This window comes from Pseudonaja textilis, chromosome 5 (genome assembly GCF_049901715.1).
Source record: "Pseudonaja textilis isolate UNSWEBS1 chromosome 5, rPseTex1.2, whole genome shotgun sequence".
Classification (NCBI taxonomy): domain Eukaryota; kingdom Metazoa; phylum Chordata; class Lepidosauria; order Squamata; family Elapidae; genus Pseudonaja; species Pseudonaja textilis.
The window spans coordinates 55,480,213-55,504,858 of NC_141994.1; the positions used below are offsets into that span (position 1 = coordinate 55,480,213).

The window sequence follows — 24,646 nt, forward strand, 5'->3', positions numbered from 1 at the left end:
AAGAATTTTAGTACAATGCTCAACAAAGTTGCAATGACAACCAGCATTTTTATTTCTTCAGAAACCTTAAGAGAGGTGGCGAGCCAGGAAGTCTTTCTGCTACAACTTCCAGTGAGGCACCATGGGCCATACAAAATAGTATTGAGAGTTCTGGTTTAGCAATTCTGGGAGAGATGCAGTATTTTCATTCCTACCCTAGTTTTGCTCATAGCAAATACTGTTTGTGAACCAATTACGTGACTGTGGATTTTTTTTTAATTGACCTTATTAATCCTAGCTTTTTATTTCCTCCAGGTGGAAAGACCATCCTGAGTATCCTTTCCATGATGAGTACTGAAAATTTGGGGTATCCAGGAGCATACATTCACCCGTAGTGATCTCAGCTAATATCTTATACGTTTGTATCTGGTAGTAGTTCTTAAGTCACCTAACCCAATCCAATCCTTAGTGCTACAACTTATATAGTGAATATAGAAAATAAGGCACATTCAGAAAAATGTTTTTAAACTTAGTGTGCAAATACTGCCCAATGTAAACTTTTGTAGAGGAAAACAGGATTGCCTTTTTTTTTAACATCAGTATGAAAAATATATCTTTCTCCGGCTGTCTCAAAACTTGTCATGATTAACACACATGAAATAACAGTTCTGGTTAAGCCTGTAGTAAACCACTGGATGCAAAGGCAGGGAACATTGATTGAGGGCAGCAATTATTCCAAATAAATCTGGAAATAATTTTTGGAAATTGTTTGGGTTGCTTTTTATTTATTTTGTAATGGCCTTCCGGATTGGAACACTCTTTACTCTTATAGTTAACTTATATGTTTCATTCCTATTACAGTGTTTGTGTGAATAATCACATGGTATATCCCGCTGAAATAGCCTCCCTAAAAATGCTTGCTACCAGATGTGCTAGACTGCAGCTTTCATATTTTTCGGAGGCCACTTGCTGCAACAGAGAATGGGAGATAACAAGGAGGAGGATCTGCCATCACTTCCAACTGTTGCTGTTCCTCTCTATTCTGTAAATCAAGGGTCTTCAAACTTGGCAAGTTTAAGACTTGTGAACTTCAACTCCCAGAATTCCTGAGCTAAGGGGACTGGAGGAGGAATTCTGGGAGTTGAAGTCCACAAGTCTTAAAGCTGTCAAGTTTGAAGACCCCTGCTATAAATGGAAGGAGAAATATGAGCCACAATTCAAAGTACAACTACAGTTAGTCCTCAACTTATGAACTTTTACAGCCATTTGACATCATGAGGTCACTGAATGATTGGTGGTTATGACTGATCCTTGGAATTCTGCCTGATCCAGCAGCCCCACAGCTACGTGATCACAATCTAGGTACTTGGCAAACCACACATGTGACTAGTTGCCAAGCCCAGTGCAGTAACATGATCAACATTGTTACCTTCCATGCCAATTTCCCCAGAAAGTCTATGCTGAAGCTGGTGGGGAAGATTGCAGGGAGCTGTAATAAGCTTCCCAACCTGCATACCATCCCTCAGCCTCCTTGCGCTTGCCCCATACCAGCCACTTATGTGCCCACATTTCCCCACCCCAGCCTGTGTGGCTCCTCTTGTTTAGCCCACACACTCTTATGTACTGTCTCCAATTCATGCAGCATCTTTCATATCCCTGCTCACCCTTTCCATATTATGCTGCACCTTTCATGCACCCTTTCATATCATCCTCCACACTCCCACTCAGTGGTGGGATTCGGGTGGTTTACACCGGTTCACGCAAACTGGTTGTTAAATTAACCCCACAGTGGATCCTGGGTGCTGTACTGCAATAGACAAATGGGCAATGGAGCGGCCAGTGCAAGGGAAGGAAAAGTCTGCTTTCCTTCTTTCTTCTCCCTGCTCCTCCTCCTTCCGTCGTGCTGGCCTCTCCATTGCTTGTTTCTCTATTGCAGTGTAGTGCAGTTCCCAGGATCCACTTTGATAGCCAGGGAAGTACACTGCTCAAAAAAATAAAGGGAACACAAAAATAAGACATCCTAGATCTGAATGAATGAAATATTCTTATTAAATACTTTGTTCATTACATAGTTGAATGTGCTGACAACAAAATCACACAAAAGTTATCAATGGAAATCAAATTTAGCAACCCATGGAGGTTTGGATTTGGAGCTACACTCAAAATTAAAGTGAAAAAAACACTACAGGCTGATTCAACTTTGATGTAATGTCCTTAAAACAAGTCAAAATGAGGCTCAGTAGTGTGTGTGGCCTCCATGTGCCTGTATGACCTCCCTACAATGCCTGGGCATGCTCCTGATGAGGTGGTGGATGGTCTCCTGAGGGATCTCCTCCCACACCTGGACTAAAGCATTCCCCAACTCCTGGACAGTCTGTGGTGCAAAGTGGCGTTGGTGGATGGAGCGAGACATGATGTCTCAGATGTGCTCAATTGGATTCAGGTCTGGGGAACGGGCAGGCCAGTCCATAGCATCAATGCCTTCATCTTGCAGGAACTGCTGACACACTCCAGCCACATGAGGTCCAGCATTGTCTTGCATTAGGAGGAACTCAGGGCCAACCACACCAGCATATGGTCTCACAAGGGGTCTGAGGATCTCATCTTGGTACCTAATGGCAGTCAGGCTACCTCTGGCGAGCACATGGAGGGCTTGTGGCCCCCTAAAGAAATGCCACCCCACACCATTACTGACCCACTGCCAAACCGGTCATGCTGGAAGATGTTGCAGGCAGCAGAATGTTCTCCACGGCATCTCCAGACCCTATCATATCTGTCACATGTGCTCAGTGTGAACCTGCTTTCATCTGTGAAGAGCACAGGGCACCAGTGGAGAATTTGTCAATCTTAGTGGTCTCTGGCAAACGCCAAATGTCCTGCATGGTGTTGGGCTGTAAGCACAACCCCCACCTGTGGTTGTTGGGCCCTCATACTATCCTCATGGAGTCTGTTTCTGACCGTTTGAGCAGCCACATGCACATTTGTGGCCTGCTGGAGGTCATTTTGCAGGGCTCTGGCAGTGCTCCTCCTGTCCCTCCTTGCACAAAGGCAGAGGCAGCAGTCCTGATGTCTGGTTGTTGCCTTCCTACGGCCTCCTCCACATCTCCTGATGTACTGGCCTGTCTCCTGGTAGTGCCTCCATGCTTTGGACACTATGCTGATAGACACAGCAAACCTTCTTGCCACAGCTCGCATTGATGTGCCATCCTGGATGAGCTGCACTACCTGAGCCACTTGTGTGGGTTGTAGACTCCGTCTCATGCTACCACTAGAGTGAAAGCACCTCCAGCATTCAAAAGTGACCAAACCATCAGCTAGAAAGCATAGGAACTGAGAAGTGGTCTGTGGTCACCACCTGCAGAACCACTCCTTTATTGGGGATGTCTTGCTAACTGCCTATGCTTTCCACCTGTTGTCTATTCCATTTGCACAACAGCATGTGAAATTGATTGTCAATCAGTGTTGCTACCTAAGTGGACAGTTTGATTTCACAGAAGTGTGATTGACTTGGAGTTACATTGTGTTGTTTAAGTGTTCCCTTTATTTTTTTGAGCAGTGTAATTTAACAACTGACTCACCCAGGGTTAGATTGGCCATTGAGGGATGCTTATCCCATATGTGTGACAGAGCTGCAAGACAGGGATGGGCCATGCCTCCCATGTAGAGGTGGGCTGCTGGGGGCTTGCTAAGACTCTGTGGGGCTTGGAGATATAACCTCAGAAAGACAAGCAGCAAGGGAAAGCTCTTATAAGGCTTAACTGAACTTCTGGGTGTTCAGCCAAGAGCATTTCACACCTCGTAAAAGTGTTGCAAGCTAGATAAACCATCCACTCAGTGCTTGTGAGGGAGAGCCATTGAGAAAATCAGATAACATAGCCACTAGCCTTCAAGGGGATTAATTCCCAAATAATAAGAATCAGATAACTCACCAGAAACTCCACTAAGACTCCGAGATCCCTCTCACAGTCACTGCTATTAAGCCTGGTTTCACCCAGTCTTTTATTTAAGTATTAAATGCATGCAATAATAAACAACTTTTTGGTATATATCTTTCTTTTTTGGTAATTAGGGCAAAGAAGCAACATTGAGTTGGCCACACCCACCCACCCAGTCATTAGGGCAGAGAGCCCCTTGCTAAAAAATTTGAAGCCCACCTCTGCTCCCACGATAGCCAATCTGACCCTGGGCAAACTGGTTGTTAAATTATTTGAATCCCTCCACTGCTCCCATTCCCCTCTTCACTCTCTCCCTAACCCAGCAGCACCCATTTATCGGCCTGCAGGCCTGGGTCTTGCATCTTCTTGGCTGCTTCCGCACTAACTTTGGTTGTGGAGAATCTGGCAGGAAGTTTCCTTACCTAATGACTGTAGGATTCAATTAACAAAGGCAACTGGGTCTTCAGTGATTGCTATCACTAAGCAATGCAGTTGCACCTTATGTTTGCATTGCTTAGCAATGGAAATTCCAGGTCCAATTGCCATTGTAAGTTGAGGACTATCTGTACTGTCATTCTCATTCCTCAGTTAGTTTGCATTAGAAAATGCAGCAACATCCTTACATATCCTTGATTGGGATGTAAAATTTTAATCCTGCTCTAGTAAGATTAGTGGAACCTCACCAATAAATCCAGTAGGAGTAAAATGTAACACTCTGTGCTGTACAAAATGTGCTGCAGTTTAACTTCTGTATGCATTCATCAAACAGCTGGAGATGGAGAAGGCATTAAAAAAAAATAATCAAGGCCACCATCCAAAGTTAGATGTGTCTACGTCCCATTTAGAACATGATAGTCTTTTAGAAGCCTGACATTCTGCTTTTATCTCAAACCACAACTAGAAAAATGATAATTGTCTTGGCGTAAGTACATACTTTGCCTGAGACTTTGTTCCAAAACTTTGACCATTTGGCTTTCAAATGCATACCAGCTGACAAATCTGCACTCAGATGCAAAAGGCCCCAAATGGGAACAATAGTAAAATTAGTCCTCTAATGTGTCCAAAGAAACCTTTGTGAATCCAGTCCTGTTTATTTGTTGAAGATTTAAAGCAAATTAAGCCAAAGAGACTCCATTCCGAAGAGGACAATCAGTTCCCAGACTTATAATGGGGCAAGTTTTTTTTTCTTTACTGTAGACGTTTTGGAACTGGGAACAATCAGCATATTATGATATAGCTTCATCTTGATTTAGCAAAAGGGCTTATGCAGCATGCTATTTTTCTGTTGGATACATGAAAAAAAAAGTATTTGCTAATGCCATCCTTTGTTCACCAGGCAAGCACCAAGCCCTAATGAGCCATTGACTCACAAGTGGTGGCAATTTTTAAAGATTTGAGATTTATCATTCCACTTTAATTTTTTGAGGGGCACTGGTATAATGTTGCCAATACTGCCAATCTAAGCAACACAACACAAGGGTTTTGTTGGCTAGGGAATACTGGGGTTGAAGTCCACACATCTTAAAGTTGCCAAGATTGCAAAACACTGATCTAAAAACACCTTTCCCAAGCTAGCCCAACAAATGTTGGGCCTTGAGAGAGAAATATCGGTGCTGTGAGGCAAAGAGTAACAACCAATAAAATCAGTGGCAAACATCAGCTTTGTAAAATATGAAAATACAGTAAGGGAATGGCAAAAAAAGAATGTTATATTACACATTACCAAAAAACCAAACAAAAACCCAACATAAATAAAATGTACATTTAATCTGCATAAGATAAACTGCAATGTTTCAAATTAGCAACTAGCAACAATAGGTGGGAACATTGGTTAGAATTCCATGCCTGCATTGATTTATAGATTGAACACATCTGGAAGGCACTAGATTGTGAAAGATTAATCTAATCTCTTGAGTCGTCCACTGGTTCCAGAGGCATGCAACAATAATCAAACAATACCTTACGATTCAGCAGAAAACACAAAATAAACCCAGTTGGGTACTGTAAGCAATCAAATGTACAAAGTGCTGTGTTCCTGTGGCTTCAATGAAAAATAGGTGTTCTTGGTTTAGGATCAACACTGAAAAAATTAGATGCCTATTTCAGAATAATTCTTCAATTGGCTACAATCAAGCCGAGAAGTCAGAATGAAGTGTGCTTAGAAGGATTCAAAAGTTGGGGCCCTGTTTGAAGTTCATCATCCAAAGAGGATGATGACAAAGATGGTTAGGAGACTGGAGCAGAGGTGGTATTCAGCAGGTTCTGACCAGTTCTGGAGAACCAGTAGTGGACATTTTGAGTAGTTCAGAGAACCGGCAAATATCACCTCTGACTGGAGATTTTACAATATCCTTCCCCTGCCACACCCACCAAGCCACACCCACAGAACTGGTAGTAAAAAAAAAAAGAATCCTACCACTGGACTGGAGGCTCAAACATATGAAGAACGGTTGCTGGAATTGGGTATGCCTAGTCCAATGAAAAGGACTAGGGGAGGCATGATAACAGTGTTCCAATATCTCAGGGGCTGCCACAAAGAAGAGGGAGTCAAGCTATTTTCCAAAGCACCTGAAGGAAAGCCAAACAGCAATGGATGGATACTAATCAAGGAGAGAAGCAACCTAGAACTAAGGAGGAATTTCCTGAGAGTTAGATCAATTAATCAGTGGAACAACTTGCCTCCAAAAGCTGTGAATGCTCTCACACTGGAAGTTTTTAAGAAGAGATTGGACAACCATTTGTCTGAAATGGTATAGAGGTTCCTGTCTGAGCAGGGGGTTGGTCTAGAAGACCTCAAATGTCCCTTCCAACTCTGTTATTCTGAGTAAGAGATATGGTATAATCCAATGAACAGCCTAAGGGATTTGAAGTTCAAACCAGTTCCATACTATAAAAAAAATAATTGAGATTATAAAACATATGTAAATGTAATAGTTAAATTTCATTACAGTTATAGCCCCCATACATTTATACATCTAACACACATATCTAACACTTTAAATATTATAATTTGGCAACAATTTAGAGAAGGGATTGAAAGAAGTAGAGTTTCAGGGAATGTAACTTTCTTTTAAATCTTGGCCTTATTTCAGAATTGCAACAAGCCCAATTCAAATCCAAAGGCAGACACTTTTTTTCTGTCCTAGTACAAGGGCAAATGTGGATTAGTAGGCCAGATCTAACATAGCATATAGCAGATTGGTTAACAGATAAAGAAACATAGTTTTTTAAATGAAATTAAAGATGTGTTTCACATACCGCTTTTTGAAACTTTATTCTTCTGTCTAGTAGTACAGAACAAACCACTTTTCTTATTTCCAACTATTCCATTAAGCCATCTATAAAATTTAAAATTTGTATATCCAGACATGAAAACTTAGATCTAACTTGCTGGGTTTACAGTTTAGAATAAAAGTGGTATTCTAATAGCCTTAGTCAAAAACTAGATCTTTTCATATATAGTAGTTCTACTGACAGAAGTCTACATATTATTATTTTTTTAAAAATATATTTGTATAATTCTATTGTTCAAAATTGAGCTTCCTGCAAATGAACTGGAAAGAAAACCGACCTAAGTCACAGCTCATTTCCACAGCTTCCTTTGGACTGAGGATTGCTCTTGGACTAATACACTGCAAAATTTCCTTTTAGTGCTTGGAATTGTGGAAAGGGAACTTCATGAGGACAGTGGTGATACCCAAGCAGGAAAAGCCCAAAGGGAACATCAGACCAGCCATAAAACAAACTTGCATAGGAAAAGAGATTTAATAAAAGGTATTGAAAGAAGCCCCCTAGACAAAAGCCAAGTAATTAAGAAACAAGAAAAAGAAATCCCTTACAAACAACAGGTCATGACAAATCAGCAAAACAAATAGACACAAAATATATTTCAAAGGAGACAGACAGGAGATTGCCACTAAACAAATATAAGAAAACATTAGGATGAAACTGATAATCCAATCAAACCACCCCGCGGAGTTTACCCTCTGGCGGAAATGAAGACAACCCCCAACAGGATTTAAAACATTAAGAAATACAAACACAAGCACACACACACAAAAGGAGAAAAGGTATAAAAATCAGGGGTTTGTTATACAAATATGGCTAGCCCCAGGAACGCAGACTTCTTGCTATCTCTTGCCTTCCTGAAAAATAAACCAGCTTCCAAGCAGTTGTCTGTGTCCTTGCACTGGAGCTCTCCCAGCAGGAAAATCGAGCCCTCAGAAGAAAGGCATTTTCCAGCCTTTCAACAGAATTATCAGAGGAGATCTCAGAAAAGGTGCATCGGGAAGAATTGAAGCTGTTTGGCTTGGCTCTTAGAAGTGAAGGGATGGCACTGTTTACCAAAGCAGCTTTGAGCGGTTGTTAAAGGACTCCAAAAATCTGCATAGCCCTGTTGTGTAAGACAGTTGCTACATACGCAAGGAAGGCTATGTATTACCTTCAGTTTTAATTTTGTCAAAAGGTATAAACAACATGACCTTGGATGGTCTTTAGCCAACCAGAATGCCCCCTACAAATGTGGACCAATTCTCTGAAATCTCAGCAGTACCTACTGCAGCCAAACCTTCTCTAAGCTGATGTCCATGCAACTGGAGAACATAAAAGGGGAGGCTGCTGAAACCTCTTTCTTGGAGTAGGATTCCCTACCCCATTTCTTTTCTAGGCTCTTTTAAATAAATAAATAAAAAAACCCAAATGGGAAGCTGCAATGCTTCAAAGGGTCAATTTCTGAATCATCTTTATTTGTTCTATTGACATCCTTAGAAAATACAACTTATAAGTGGTTGCAGCTCTGGGCTTTATTTGAAATGGGTGGTAAGCAGCCTCTTGATGGCCAGAAAGAATGGAATATTTTTGCTGATAAAATGGATGTAACAGACTTTTAATGACTATGCAAGCCTTTTTATGAGCATTTTAGGAATGTGCCTCTAATTTGCTCTCAAAGTTTCAAATGTGCCCATTTCTGGTTTACATCTTGCCTTTCAAGCAAGGGGCTTAAAGAAGGCAGACCTCTTTCATAAAGAGATCTTCTCCCAGATTTGCTTAGCTTTTGCAACACCGCTTGAGAGTCACATCAGCTCTCTGGTGAATTGTCAGAAGTACCCTTCCTCCTCTTTTACTTAATAGTCACATGCTGCACTACAGCTAAGAAAGTGGGGATGAAAATATAAATGGCATGGGAGCAATTTTGCAATTTATCACCTGGAAGCTGGTAATATGTGGCAGAACTATATGCATTGCAATGGTCGATAACTAAAAAAAAAAAAGTAGGAAGTTAAAGTGAAGGGAGTGTTCCAGTCTCTGAATTCTACACTGAGCTTCCAGAATTCAAAAAACTATGATTTTCAGTCAGTCCCCAGTGTCAGGCCAACTGTCAGTCATTCTCACAATGAACTGTGACCAATGGACAAGAAATCAAGATTGGGGGAAGGGGGAGGTGTTTAAAAAATCAAATGTGAATTACTGGTATGCCATTCATGGCAAGAAAGATATCCCTCACCTCTCAGAAAATAATTAGATAAAGAATGAGTTTTCTCTGTACCTGGAATATTAAGAGACAACTTTGCAAAAGAAAGTAGGAAAAGAGGAAATTTCATTTAGATCCCTGCAGGAAGGTAGGCACATGACTAGAAATACAGCAATTAAAAGTGTTTCTCAATCTTGACAAATTTAAGCTGGGTAGATTTCCAAAATTCCCCAGACAGACAGCTAGCTGGGGAATTCTGGATCTCCACAAAGCTTAAAGTTGCTAAGGTTGAGAAACTCCAAGACTGATATATGCAATAATTTGTGCACTTTCTAACTTGTGTATCATGCCACCACGTTTAATTATGGCTTTTAATGAAAAGAAGGACTAGAGGTGACATGATAGCAGTGTTCCAATATCTCAGGGGCTGCCATAAAGAAGAGGGAGTCTAGCTATTCTCCAAAGCACCTGAGGGTAAGACAAGAAGCAACGGGTGGAAACTAAGCAAGGAGAGAAGCAACCTAGAACTAAGGAGGAATTTCCTGACAGAGCAATTAATTAGTGGAAGAACTTGCCTTCAGAAGCTGTAAATCAGGGGTGGGATTCAAAATTTTTAACAACCGGCTCTGAGGGCATGGCTTAGGTGGTGGACATGGCTTGGTGGTCATGTTATTGGATGGGTGTGGCCAACTCAACATCACTCACATCGAGGCACGCATCTCCTCCCCTGACCTCTCATGACTGTGGGGATGCTGCAATTGTTGTAAGTGTGAAAAATGGTCATAAGTCACTTTTTTCAGTGCCATTGTAACTTTCAATGGTCACTCCACACAAACAAAGTACCAGCAAAGGAGGAGAAAAAAACTCCAGAGATGTTCTGGAGACAGGAAGTCTAGTCCTGCCAAGAATGTAATAAGGGTCAATGGAGAGGCAGTTTCTGTAAGTAACACCAGAATGTTTCTTTCCTGCCTTCCTTACAGGATTAGGCCAGTAATTTCTTCTAACAACTGGTTCTCCGAATGTTAACCGGTTCTAGCAAATAGGTGTGAACTCCCACCCCTGCTGTAAATGCTTCAACAAATGCTAGGAAGTTTTAAAGAAGAGATTGGACAACTATTTGTCTGAAATGGTATAGGCAGAGGTTGGTTTTGGGGATTTGCAGGGGTTCAGGAGATCCTCTAGCTAAGATTCTGCACAGTTTGGAGAATCTCCAAATCCCATACCTGGCCCACCCCACCCCGCCCCTTCCAGGAGTCCCCACATGGCCTGTTTTGGATGCAGGTAAGTTAGTGGTGGGATTCAAAAAATTTTACTACTAGTTCTGTGGGCGTGGCAGGGGAAGGATACTGTAAAATCTCCAGTCAGAGGTGGTATTTGCCAGTTCTCTGAACTACTCAAAATTTGTGCTATCAGTTCTCCAGATCTGGTCAGAACCTGCTGAATACCACCTCTGAGGAAGTGCAGGGCGCACACAGAGGCTTGGAGAGGGTGAAAAACGGGCCTCCGGAAGCTCAGGAATGCTGGAAATGAGCCATTTCTGTCTTACAGAGAGCCTCCGGAGCCCAGGGAGGGCAAAAACACCTCCCCCTGCAATGGCGCAGTAGGCTGACTAGGCCATGACCACCATGGCCACACCCACCCAGCAACCAGGCAGAGAACAAATTACTGAAAGTTTTAAAGCCCACCCTGGGTATGGGGTTTCCTGCCTAAACAGGGGGTTGAACTAGAAGACCTCCAAGGTCCCTTCCAAATCTGTTTATTCTATTCCCATTCCATTCTATAGCAGGGAGATACAGCCCTTTTTACTCCTAATGTCAGTCCATTGGGTCTTCTCCAAAAGGGAAGCTTTAACATCTCTGCCCTCTCCTTGTAAGGTGACTAATACAGTCAAAAAGATGCAACCCCACCTTCCTTGCATTATTGTAGGAGGTGCAGTAATTTCATTGACACTAATCCTAGTTATATAGCCGAATTCTGCCCTCCAAGATAGAAACAGAACTCACAACATTCAGAATTGCAACTCCCTCACTCTGCTCATTTCTACCATGAACTTACATCAGCAAAGAATTGTCCTGAAAATGTGTCCTCTGATATACGAGCCAATGCCTTCCATCCAATCTATTACATTCCTGAAAATTCCTTGAAGAAACGCCTGCGCCTTCTGGTTCTCCAGATGTTGCTGGATTACAAGCCATTCACAACCTTCAACCCGTTCCCAAAGCGGAGGAATGTTGAGAATTATGCTTCAGCGGTACTCAGAAGCCTGTAATCATCATCATGCTACAGCTATTAAGTAACTTTCAAGTTGATTTAAATTCAACCATTTCATGCATGACATTTTAATGGACCAATGATTAAAGAAAATGAGCTGTCTCTGGAATAAAACAGTGCTTCTCAACCCTCAGCCACTTGTAGATGTGGACTTCAACTCCCAGAATTCCCTAGCCAGCAATGCTGGCTGGGGAATTCTGGGAGTTGAAATCCACACATTTTCAAATGAGATTGAGAAACACTGGAATACAACATCTCTTAACAAGAAGTGGGTGGAAGATACCCTAAATATTTATATGTAGTTTTTCATGCAAGATGCAACGTAAGCCAAACCATGTTTCAAACATCTTTATGGGTCTCCAAACCTGTCCCTTCTTCTCAACTGAATCTTTTTTCTGTGCTGCAAAAATTAGGACTATCATTAGAGGATAGGAAAGAGCTAAGGTGGGTTGATTTCTGCAAGCCGGATCTGCTGCCCTAATATCTTCTAAACTTTATTAATCCAGACTAGTATTGTCCATTTGCAATCATATCATCTTTATTAATCCACAATCATAATAAAAATTACCAAACTTCCTGAGACTTCACGGAAGATTTGTTGAATCTCTTACTTGTCCTCCTGCTGCCCTCTACCGTTAGCCAAGTGAAGCAGCTCTCCATTTCTTAACAAGTAGCCACAGCATAGCCGACTTTTCCAAAAAGAGCTCCACAACAGGCATCATGGTTGTTGCACTGCTTGGCTGGATTATGGAGGAGATCCGATTCCTATTCAGAAAGCATTCATTTTGCTATGCACCGTATAGAGGTGTAGCTGCGCTATTATTTCGTGATTAAAGGATTTCAGCATCTTAAATGAAAGGGCCTTCTAAATGTTTGTGTGCGGATTTGTGTGTGCACACAGCCCCATCAGTATATACACACTTCACATGTTTATGAAAGACTGATTTATGAAAACAAGAAGCCCCAGTTCCAATTATTATTCATAATAAATGTTGCCGGTGATGATGAAATTACTGAGCAAAGAATTCAAAAGAGGGTTTGTCTTCTTTCTTTTACCTCTAAGAGATGGAAATAAAGAATCGCAGACATCTTTTAAATAAGAAATGTTTTTAATTTATATATACATATAAAAAGAAACAGAAGGTCATGAAAAACAAAGGATTGCCGCCTTTACATGATCACACATTGGGACAGCTCCTCATACTCAATAACGTAGGCTGGGTAAATCTGGTGCTTCTCAAAGATGACAAAAATAGAAGGATTCAGAACATCGTCCACGCAACTGTCATAGAAGCTGTTTGATTGGTTATCTCTAGAAGGAGGGCGGACATAAGAAGCTTTTCCTTGGACATAGTCTCCAATCAGGACTCTAGCTACAAACATGGTCTTTGCATGCTTCTTTGACTTGCAGTATGCGTGCGAGTAGCAGGCATCTCTGGCAAAATAGCTTCCTGCAAGAAAACACATTTTTAAAAACCAAACCTTTTGCAAAGGAAAAAAAATCTCCTTCCAAAATAAATTTACTATATATTGCTCAAGGTTTCGAATATTACTAAAACTACAACTCCCAATATCCCTTTGGCTGGGACTGCTGGATATTCAGATTCAGCAACACTAGAGGTTCCCAGTTTCCCATAATAACACATTCGCCCATGTTTCTGATGGCTCCTTTTACTTCCAGGGTTCAAAACTAAGACCTCTGCTTATGTAGTCCAAGTAGCACAATCTTCACACAATAGGGATGTATCAGTATCAGAGAGACAGTCTGAGTATGCATATATGGAAAATGATTAGGTGGCACACTGAACCAAAGGATTTAAAACTGCAACTATAGGTCTCGCACGTGATAGTACAATTTGCCTAGTAACTGAAAATCAGTGTGGTTGTGTAGTGGTTAAGGACTTGAACAGCAGAGGCCCAAGTTCACACTTCCACTGGACTAAGAGGTTTATTTCAGAGATTTAGGTCCAGCCACTGTTTCTGTTGAACAGGGTTATTGTGGGAATAAAATTAGGGGAGGCTTCCCACATATGCAGGTTTGAGCTCTCAAATAAAAGTCAGGATATAAATGCATATATTTGAGGAAATTGGTAGAAAAACAATACTTAAAGATGCTGAAACTCAGATATCTTCAAATCTTGCAAATTATGTGAATTCTAACTATCAAGGTAGGGAATATTTAGTTCTTCCAGAATAGCAATAGCACTTAAACTTATATACCGCTTTACAATGCTTTACAGTCCTTTCTAAGCGGTTTACAGCATATTGCCCCCAACAATTGGGGTCCTCATTTTACCGACCTCAGAAGGATGGAAGGCTGAGTCAACCTTGGGCCTGGTGAAATTTGAACTGCCAAATTGTAGGCAACCAGCAGTCAGCAGAAGTAGCCTGCAGTACTGCACTCTAACCACTGCCCCATTGTGGCTCATCTAGAATGCATTAGTTTTTCCCAACTCTCCAGTACCTTTTCCATATAGTGTTCCATGCGTGCCACAAATTCTCCAATCAAAGTTTTGCCCACAGATGTCATTCAGGTGAGATGTGCTAGTGCCATGAAACAAGAGCCGTTCTTCAATTTCCTTTCCTTTATTCAACTTCTTCATCTGCTCTTTTTGCCTAGAAACAAACTATTTCAAGTAATGCTTGAGGTCAAAAAGAATTTAAATCACTTCTCTCTTCCAACTTGGAAGACTTACTGCCAAAGGATCTAAGAACAGTCAATAAACATATTTATTAAACTAAATTTATTAATCTAAATGTATTGCCCCCATTTAATGTAGCTTTCCCAAACAAAGTACTAAATTAATTTTTCCCAGATCTTTTAGGCTAGGCTATCATTCAGTAGCAATGCATATGATGAATGATGTAATTCAATCTCTAGCATAATCGGAGCTGTGCTAGAATTCTGCAGAGCTGTGGTAAGGCAACAATGATCTAAATCTAAATAGGATTAGATCAAAGAAATCATATTAGAAAAGTCTGGCTTTAATGACATCCAAGGTTCCTTCCTACTTTTTGCTTGTAGGCCACAGCCTATTCACAACCAGACAGATATGGTATATGATCACAAAAAATAAATTCACAACAGTACTAATACTTAATAGAGAACACATAAGATAAGTTCCAGATACGGTACTGGATCCAATTATTATACCATGATTTTGATTCCCCAAGGAGGAAAATTAAAATCCAATACAAACCACTGAAAGACTTGCCAGAGAGAAGGATTCTGAATTCTTTGAAGTCTATGTATAATACAATCTTCCATTGTCTTCCCAAAAAGCATCTTGATTTCATGATACTCTTCTGAAGAAACAGAGACCTCTACCAGCTAGGAACAAGATCAGAGCTATTGTGAATGAATCTTTTAGTTGCTTTTGATCTTTCTATATTTGACCCTTTCAGGTCAGAATGGGGACATAACCTATATAGATCAGATAAATTAAGAGCAGAATAAGTTTCTTAAAAAATAATTATAGTTGGGTTTAGACATTGGACTAAGTAGCTGTAACCTATTTTTCACAATGTGTGAACTTAACCACTGTACTTTATAAACCATGGCCTCACCATATACATACAAAATGTCTTAGTCACAGTACATCATTGTTCCATTTACTATGACTCTAATACCTCTAATAAATTATCCAACCTTACAGTTAAGCATTACATATAGACAAGATCATGCTAAATGACCACCAATAGAAACAAGCCATGGCTTAGCATGAGGCATGAATAAATAACTTACTGTAAATCGGCCTATGGTCTAAACCAGCCTTTGACCTTCAGGTATTGATTTCGGCTCTTAACATACCCAAATGTTAGAGATTTTAGAAATCATTCAGCAATACTTCAGTACTCGAGATTGTTTTTAATGTTGCTGTATACCCTGCTTGATAGAGTCTTCTGTACAGCTTTTACCATGAAAATTTAAATAGAATATGGCCAAGGGACATGATGGTGTAACCCCAGTAAAACTGTTCACGTATCATTATTTGCCAGAGAGCTATTTCACATTTAATTCTGTCTGATGTTCACAAAAAAAGAAGTATCTTTCAAATCACCAAAAAACTAATTTCAGAAGAAATGATGGACTATTTCAAACTATGTGGCTTTTATACGGCATAGGCCAGAGGGTGTCTTCTCTATATTTACAGGGCACAGGAATAGCAATAGCATTTAGGCTTATATACTATCCCACAGCACTTTATAGCATTCTCTGAGCAGTTTACAATGAAGAAGCATTATTTGCATATTGCCTCTAATAATTGGGGACCTCATTTTATTGACCTCAGAAGGATGGAAGGCTGAATCAACCTTGAGTCCCATCAGGATCAAACTCCAAGCTATGGGCAAAGTTTGCCTGCAATACTGCACTTTAACCACTGTGCCACCAGGAAACTTATGAACCAACTATACCACCAAACAGTATTTTTATTAGCTAATGTTTTCCCCCTAGAAATGATGTAAAGAATGACTTCTGTCAACATTATAGCAACGGTTAAATGGCCAGGAGCAAAGGGAAATGCTGATACACAACAAACTGCATTTGAGCTCCTATGAACTTGGGGGAAAGGTTTAGGAAGTAGGGTGGCATAAACCTGGAAGAATGTATCAAGTTGTGTGGGTGGGGAAGGACAGAGAAGGAAAGGGGGAAGGAAGTTACCCTACTGCACATGGAAGGTCTTTTTAATGACAGCAGAAACAGAGGTTGTTGCAATGTACAGATAAAATAGAATACCTTATAGCCTATGTCAGGAAGGGCTGACTGATCCCAGGTTGAAGGAAACAAGTGGAAGGGAAAAGAAGTTTCAAAACGGCAGCTGCAGACGGGAAGTAAAGAAACAAAGAGCATTAGAGTGGTAGACAAATCTCATTTAATTTCCAATTTTCTCTTTCAGACCTCAGCAAATCTTCTCAATTCAGTAATCTTCCCAGGTTTTTGGCTAAAATATTCATTGTGGCTGGAAATGATGAAAACGATCATCTAACTCAATGGCCCCCAACCTTTTGGGCGTCAGGGATTGGTTCCATGGACAGAGGTTTTTCTGCAGACCGGAGGGGGCATGTTTTTGTGGGCTGCCTGCATTCCGCGGATAGGGCTTCCCTTGTTTGCACACACAGTTTCTGACATGCCACAGCCTGGTGCCAGTCTATGGACTGGGGGTTGGAGACCTCTGATCTATCTCTGAAGGGTAGCAGGTCAAGAAAAACTGTGTTAGTTCTCAAACTAATTTTTCCAACTGTATTTGCCCTTTCCAGAGTGGTGCAGTGGCATAGAAGTGGAGCTCTCGCCTCACATTCAAGAGGCGGTGAGTTCGATCCTAGTGTTGTGGTTCACCAGCAGCCAGTGCAGACTGCACTGGAATCAGACAGTGGGGAAGAAAGGGGACCAGTCAGGGAGTCCGAGAGTCCTGCGTCTGATGCAGAGATGGGGCCAGGACCATCTGGGAGCGGGGTGCTAGTGTCTCAGTGAAATTACTGAAGTGACAGAACTGACACTGGGAGAAGGGGAGGGATCAAAATTTGGATGCTTGGCCATGGATTCATATTCATGACGGTTACAGATCCCAGGGCCATGATCATCTTTTGTGACCTTCTGACAAAGAATATCAGTTGAGAAGTCAGATTCACTTTATAATCATGTTCCTCACTTAGCTGCAGTGATTCACATAACAGCTGTGGCAAGAAAGGTTGCAAAATGGGGCAAAAGTTAACTCACTTAATAACTGCCTCAGTTACCAACAGAAATTTTGGACTCAGTTGTGGTTGTAAATTGAGGACTACCTGTAAATGATTTTGTGAAAAATACTAATTACCTCTTCTCGCTTTTGCGTCTACCTCCAAAAAATACAAGTCGGGGCCACCTGCAGACTCTCCTCTGTGTTTGGTAGTACACATTTCTCTGAACCATCTCTTGAATGAAACAGCAAAACACACTGTCAAATAACTCACCTATACTAAGAATTAATTCACTTATAGATTTAAATTAAACACAAGGCATTGTAGGCTCCTACTCTTGAGCTGCTGTTGTTGATAAAGCTTTGTGGACTATGTAGAAAAGAGTTCTTTAAATAGACTGGAGGACTATATTTGATGCACTTGGCTAGATTTACATCCAATTATCAGTATAATAGAGGGAAGCCCTTATATTTGGAAATCAAAAACTTCCAAAGAACACCCAAGAGGAACACACACTTTCGCTTCCTAAAAATACTGTGCTGTTCCACAACCGGCAGTGTCAGATTAGTAATATTTAAAAATAAAAGTATGATGCCAGTATTTCAGTCAGATCAGTCTCATGGCAATTTAATCTTACTAAAATATTATCAAGAAGAGACAAATTATAGCCCAAGGACTCTGGATGAACAAAATATTTAATGATTAAATTTGTTAAATTAATGATCTATCAAGAAAATGCCTATTACTGGCAACAGTAGATATTTGTTCAGATTTTTTTTAAAAAAACCCACAGTATTACTCAATAATCTTAAATAGCAATTGTTTAGCCTGCTTGCATTTTTTTTCACTTGACAGTTTGAATAAATTAGGCTAATAATGCTCATGTTAGCAACAAGGGTAGCTGCAGGGGTGTATGTTAAAAAATCAAGATGGTAGCCTCAACAGTGTGATAAAAGCTCTATCCCTAAAATTAAAAAAAGCCGTCATCCTATGAGTTGTAGCCGCCATCTTGATGTCTTTGATATACATTCACATGGGCATCCCAGATAGCACCCATTGTCACATACCAAGCTATTATTTCTAAAAATTACCTTGAAAATTCAATGTATATAATTGAGTCCCAGCCTGGAAGAACACAACTCCTCTGCAGTCAGTTAGGAAAATAGTCTCTAATTCAGAGGATGATATTGAGGCCGCACAGTGCTTAGAGTTCTGCAAAACAGAAAGAAAAAAAATATGGTAGGAAAGCAGAGACCGAAGGGAAAGAGAGGGAAATGAGTAATTGAACTCTGATCATTGTGTTCAAACACCTTGGAGAGCAAAACCCAAATAGGATGTTACATTACAGTAGTCCTTGTTTATCAAATCTCTAGGTTATGGTGATGATGAAAAAATAATTTTACAAGCAATGCTCACATTTTCAATTTTTCTAGGTCTATAAAGAAAAGAAAAGCTGAAGTAAGATCACAAGCACAGTTGTGGCTTCTCTTAGAGGTCAATTCACTTAACAACCGAGTTTCTGGTCCCAATTCTGATTGCTAAACAAGAACTATCTATCCATACAGGTTGTCCTTGACTTATGACAATTGAGCCCAAAATTTCTATTGCTGAGTGAGACAGTTATTAAGTGCATTTCACCCCTTTTACCACCTTTCTTGCCATAGTTGTTAAGTGAATCATTGCAGCTGTTAAATTAGTAGCAGGGTTTTTAAGTGAATCTGGCTCCCCTATTGACTTTGCTTGTCACGAGGTTGTAAAAGGTGATTACATGACCCTTAATGTTACAACCGTCATAAATATGAGTCAGTTGACAAGTCTCTGAATGTTGATTGTGTGACCATCAAGATGTTGCAATGGTCATAAATGTGAAAAATGATCACAAGTAACTTTTTTCAGTGCAGTTGTAACTTTGAATGGTCGCTAAATGAACTGTTGTAAGTCAAGGTCCACCTGTATTTAGCTCTACCATCCATCCTCTAAAACAGGGACAAGCAATAATCAAGATATTATGGGCCCAGGTTCTGCTCTGTAGCCATACCTAGAGCAGGAGAAAATGATCGTGTTCAATTATCATATTCAGCAATGGTTTGCTTTACCGTGATTTAATAAGCTGAGCTTGTAAATAGTAACAGCTGAGCTCACAGTGTCTCAAGTCACAAAGGCCAAACTGTGCAGCACACTAAGCCAAAGACAAACAAATTGCTTTACATTATAATTGATTGCAGTGTGTGAACCCAGCTAATAAATCTGTGTAGCAAAATTCAAGCTGTTTACAGCAGCAGCGACAACATCCCAGGACTGATTCAGCAGCAGATAAAAGTTTACCTGTTGGCCATACTCAATCCACTTGCCATTTTCATCCAGCCAATACCAGATAAACTCTACTCTGACAATAGAGTCAAACAGCATGACCATTGACATTCGCTAGGAGAGTCAGATATGAATTCTGACATCAAGCATCTTCTGAAAAAAATCAAATCATGCATGTCAGCAAGGACATAAAAACAAAGGAGGAAAAATCAGTTAATTCACATTTTACTCTGAGACAAAGAGGTAAAACATTCAGTATCCTCCGGTTAGGTTCTTCTGTATGGTTGTAGTACATCTACTAGCAGTGGCTCTTTTTGTATTCATAACAAAAACTGGAACCTACAAATTGGATGCACATGACTTGGGAGATACCACAGAGTAACAAAGTTGAAGGGACCTTGGAGGCCTTCTAGTCTAACCCCTTGCTCAAACAGGGAATTCTATACCATTTCATTCCAATCTCTTCTTAGAAACATCCAGTGTTGGAGCACCTGCAACTTCTGGAAGCAGCTCTCTTGATGTTTTAAAAATCAATTGCTTAAAACAGATTGCTTTTTAAATGTTGCTTAAAGATGGCTAATATCTTTTTTCAATCTATGTCCTAACCTGTAAAGGAAATCCAGGAAAATATGTATGTCTTATTTAACTAGGTTAAACTTTTGTCTTCGATGTAAGAGATTCCATACTTTGCCCCTTTCTTAAATAGCCTTGAATTTCCATCAAGTTTTGCTTACACAGAACCATCTCATACAGTAAATGAACAGAATATTCAGCATTAATACCAATAGCATTTAGACTTATATATCACTTCACAGTGCTTTACAGTCCTCTATAAGCAGTTTACAAATGTCAGCATATTTCCTTCAACAATCTGGCTCTTCATTTAACCAGTCTTAGAAGGATGGAAGGCTGAGTCTACCTTGAACTGGTCAGAATCAAATTCCTGGAGTGAGCAATGAGTTAGTCTACAATAGTGCATTCAAACCACTGTGCTACCACCATTCTTTAATATAACTGCAATGTTTGTTCCTTCTTTTTTTTATGCCAAGGCTGCAAATTGATATGTGCCATCAAGTTGTGGTCTTAGCAACCTCCAGGATGAGTTGCAAAATATTGAGGTCTGTGTGGGCTGGAAGAGACCAACCATGTAAAAAGAGAAAGTAATTGCAGATATGGACACCACATTTAACAACAACATTGCAGCCTATAATGATATTCAAAGTAAAGCCATGTCATCAGACTACAACTCAGTGTGTTATGCAAACCCAGAAAATGAAGTTATTGTGAATTTAGGTAATCATGGGTTAGCACATCCTATAATCAAAGTCCTCACACAAAAAATCACTACTCAAAAAGGGGAAAAATTTTTTAGGAAGTGCAGTATATTTTTGTCAATTCACAATTTCAGAGCAAAGGCAATTTTCTATGTTAGACTTTGTTGTAGACCCTACTGACAGGCAGTAAATGTTTCAACAGGATATTGTAGGGCATGTCAAATTTTTCAATTTTCAATTTCCAAACACTAGGGGTGCTACAAATTGTAACATGCCATGGGGATTGTAAAGATATTTTGGCTACTTTAATAGAATTTAGATGTGCTTGGTAAGTAACTACATAAATATCATCACTTTTTCACATTTTGTTTCATTTTATATAGGGAATTAAGGTGAATTTAAATAAGTCAAAGAAAGAAAGAAAGTAGCATCCCATACATTTTTAAGGCCTCTGATTCTAAGTTCAAGAAATAGTTACCAAGTTCAGACTACAATCTATGAAATGGCATATGTATAACCAAGTTATCAAGTTATTCAACCAACAGCATTGGTGGCACAGTGGTTAGAATGCAGTACTGCAGGCTTTTTTTGCTGACTGCCGGCTGTCTGCAATTTGGGAGTTCAAATCTCATTAGGCTCAAGGTTGACTCAGCCATCCATCCTTCTCAGGTAGATAAAATGAGAACTCAGATTGTTGGGGCAATATGTTGACTCTGTAAACCACTTAGAGAGGGTTTGTAAAGCACTGTGAAGTAGTATATAAGTCTAAGTGCTATTGCTATTACCTGAGGAATTGTCTTCTCTTACCCACCTAGTCAGACAGGGAGGATATGTTGTGGATACCATTACTCAAAGAATTTGGACTGGTAGGATCCAGATGAAAACCTTCTCTGCTATTGTCCCTGTCCTGTAGAACAGGGGTCTCCAACCTTGACAACTTTAAGACTTGTGGACTTCAACTCCCAGAATTCTGTAAGTCTTAAAAGTTGCCAAGGTTGGAGACCCCTGCTGTGAACATCTTACCCTCAGAGATGAGACAGGTCCCCACACTTCTGGCCTTCAGAAAGAGTGCTAAGGCCTGATTTTGCCAATTAGCATGTATGTCAAAGAGTGATATGAAAGCTTGGGCGGCATGATGACTTCATCAGTCATCTCATGCCAACATACCAACTAGCACTGCCAACGCCATGTTTGTTCCTGGCTTGCAATGTTACCTGAGGAAGAACAGAGAAGCAAACTCTGTGTTTGGCTGTCAACTTCCTTTCTCTAGGAATGGCCTCCCATCATGACTCATAAAAGAAAAATAGCAACATTGGGTTAACCAGTAGAACCATCCATTGATGACTTCATCAGTCATCTCATGCCAACATGTTTGTTCCTGGCTTAGCATATTTATATTCCATTAAGTCATTGGATTTCCATCCTGCCTTCCCTCAAGAGCTTAAATTCTAGTCATCCCCCAGAACATCTCCTCTGTAAAGTAGGTTGGGCTCAGACAGTACAATAGGTCCAAAGTCACAAAGTCAGTTTCAATGGCTGAAAGTGCATTTGAACCAGGGATTCAATTTTTTTTTACTACCAGTTCTATGGGTGTGGCTTGGTGGGCATGGCAGGGGAAGGATACTGTAAAATCTCCAGTCAGAGGTGGGATTTGCCGGTTCTCCGAACTACTCAAAATTTCTGCTACTGGTTCCCCAGAACTGCTGAATATCACCTCTGATTTGAACCTCCATCTTCCTGGTGCCAGTCCAGGTTTAATTGTAAAATGGATTGTGAAACTAGATAGCCTTACATTAAAAATTGTTAAGTATCCATCCCTTATGCAGGGCTGATCTCTTCCATTTTCTCCAGTTTTCCTGAAAAAAAAATCCTACTCAGGCTCAGATGAGTCATATCCTGAGTAGCAAAAGATTTGAGGAATGCAGTCAGGGAAATTATCTATAGCAGAAGTGGATCTGAGGAGAATAGAAAAGTTGCAAAGCAAAGCACTTGCTTTCAAAAGGCCTCCATTTTACATATTAGTATCTAGGTTAACACTAAAAATACTACTAAGCTGTCGAAATTTCACAGTATCCAAATCAAACCTTCTTGGATAGGATTCAGCTAGATAAAGTCATGGATGATAGCACTAGACACCTTCCTAAATTCATATACAGAAGCAAACCTGGGAACCTGATCATGCATTACTTCCTTTTGGATATAAGAACCAAATTCAATGACCACATATCTATATCTAACTCTATATTGCAAGAGTCACTGGGCATCTCCCTATTATGAACCTTGTAACATGCTTGACTGGGTTATTAAGTCTGCTGAATATCATAAACCATAAACTGAACAAATGCCCTGGATTCACACAACATGTTAAACTATCTCACACTAGCCAGCATGTGGCATACATTCAGCCACTAGGTTTGTATCTGACCTAACTTAAACATGTTTGTGTGCATCAAGAGTTCCTTCCTCTTGTTCTCTAGCTTGGTCAAGATACATTACCAATTAAATGGATATGTTATTCTGTTACTATCCCCAATTCCTTGGAAATACATATTTCAAATAAGAAATACTTTCAAAGGGTGTCCACAAGCAGCATATTAAACTTTGCCCTGGGGCTTACTTCTGAACATATTTAAATTGTGCCTTTCTCAATGTAATGTTACCAGATTGATGGGTTACAACTTCAGTTGCTGTTTTTTAAAAAAAACAACACCTCAAGAGAACCAATTTATTCACTTACCTTTTCTTCGAGTTCCTTCTCTTGTCTTTGATTATTCTCTAGATAAATCCAGCAACAATATTCATGTAGAAACAGCAAGAGAAAAAAAGTATATATCCATTTTTTTCATGTGAACTAATCTTGCAGCAATCAAACCATATTCGTAGTTTACAACCAGCCCAGCAAAATACAAGGCTTGATCAAATTCAGACCCGAGGGGAAGTTTTTAAAAAGATCAGAAAACGCTACAAAATGAAAACAAGGAAACAAAACAAAATCTCACTACCAAGTTTCTAATTCCCAAAATTTTATGGCAGGCATCACTTCCACCTAATTCTAAAGTAAATCTTTCATATTGCAACTAATCAAAATCCTGGTGTCACTTTTTTCTTCTTTTTCCTGGAGACTAAACTTTATCAAGAAACAAAAATACAAAAAAATAATAATAATAATCTGCCAAGCCTTGATTTCTGTCTGGACTTTTTTCTATGCTTCTGCTCCCTAACTCAACAGGGAGAACAAAGAACAGAGGCCTTTGGGATTATAGCTTGGGCTGGATAATTAACTAGAAAGTCAGCTGCTCCAAGGTAAAAGTCCACCTATTAACCCCTTCCCAGGTCTTTCTTGGATTAGCACTTGCCTATAGAAAATTATGATTCATGCAGATATTACGTCAACTAAGATAGGCTTTTTTTAAAAAATCTTTTTATAGCTTTCATGTTACAAACTGCCATTATTTTTTTATTCCCTCCTGAGTCAGGAAATTAATCTAGTTAATTAATCTGGTCCAGGTGCTTTTCTTTTCAGGAAATGGAACCTTGAGTAAAGGAATGTCAAATTATACTCACATTTTAAAATAAGATTTATTGCTATTGATAGAAAAGAAATAAATTTTTGTCCTGAAAGAAAAATATTTTTTCACTTACATTCTATAAAAAGGCACCTGGAAGTTATCTTACTTTGTTGTCTGCAACAAAGCAACTACTGTGTGGTAATCTTGACCACGTCATGT

The 24,646-nt window shown here is 39.9% G+C and overlaps 2 protein-coding genes across 5 annotated transcripts in view; one reads left to right on the top strand and one right to left on the bottom strand.

The window, feature by feature from the left end:
• Window positions 1–744, top strand: part of AKR1D1 (aldo-keto reductase family 1 member D1) — a 64,488-nt gene extending 63,744 nt beyond the window's left edge. Inside the window, exon 9 of one of the 2 annotated variants that reach the window (XM_026725040.2) lies at window positions 295–744. In XM_026725040.2, coding sequence (XP_026580825.1) covers window positions 295–337 — 43 coding nt within the window. In that variant the 3' untranslated portion in view covers window positions 338–744. The remainder of the gene's footprint in view (window positions 1–294) is intronic. The other variant, XM_026725100.2, reaches the window with a different exon arrangement.
• A 12,001-nt stretch (window positions 745–12,745) lies between these two features.
• On the bottom strand, window positions 12,746–24,163 carry PARP12 (poly(ADP-ribose) polymerase family member 12). Of its 3 annotated transcripts, none has more exons than XM_087934914.1 (8): window positions 23,656–24,163; window positions 19,660–19,797; window positions 18,426–18,546; window positions 17,472–17,568; window positions 16,394–16,475; window positions 14,871–14,986; window positions 14,120–14,271; window positions 12,746–13,106 (listed from the first exon to the last, which is right to left on the bottom strand). In XM_087934914.1, exons 2-8 carry the CDS (start codon window positions 19,753–19,755, stop codon window positions 12,826–12,828), a joined length of 945 nt encoding a protein of 314 aa, XP_087791040.1. In that variant the 5' UTR covers window positions 19,756–19,797; window positions 23,656–24,163; the 3' UTR covers window positions 12,746–12,825. The 3 variants fall into 3 exon arrangements, with proteins under 3 accessions (XP_087791040.1, XP_087791039.1, XP_026581078.2); XM_087934913.1 differs by having other exon boundaries at window positions 14,856–14,986; XM_026725293.2 differs by having other exon boundaries at window positions 14,856–14,986; window positions 19,660–19,794; window positions 23,656–23,771.
• Between the last annotated feature and the right edge of the window lie 483 nt (window positions 24,164–24,646).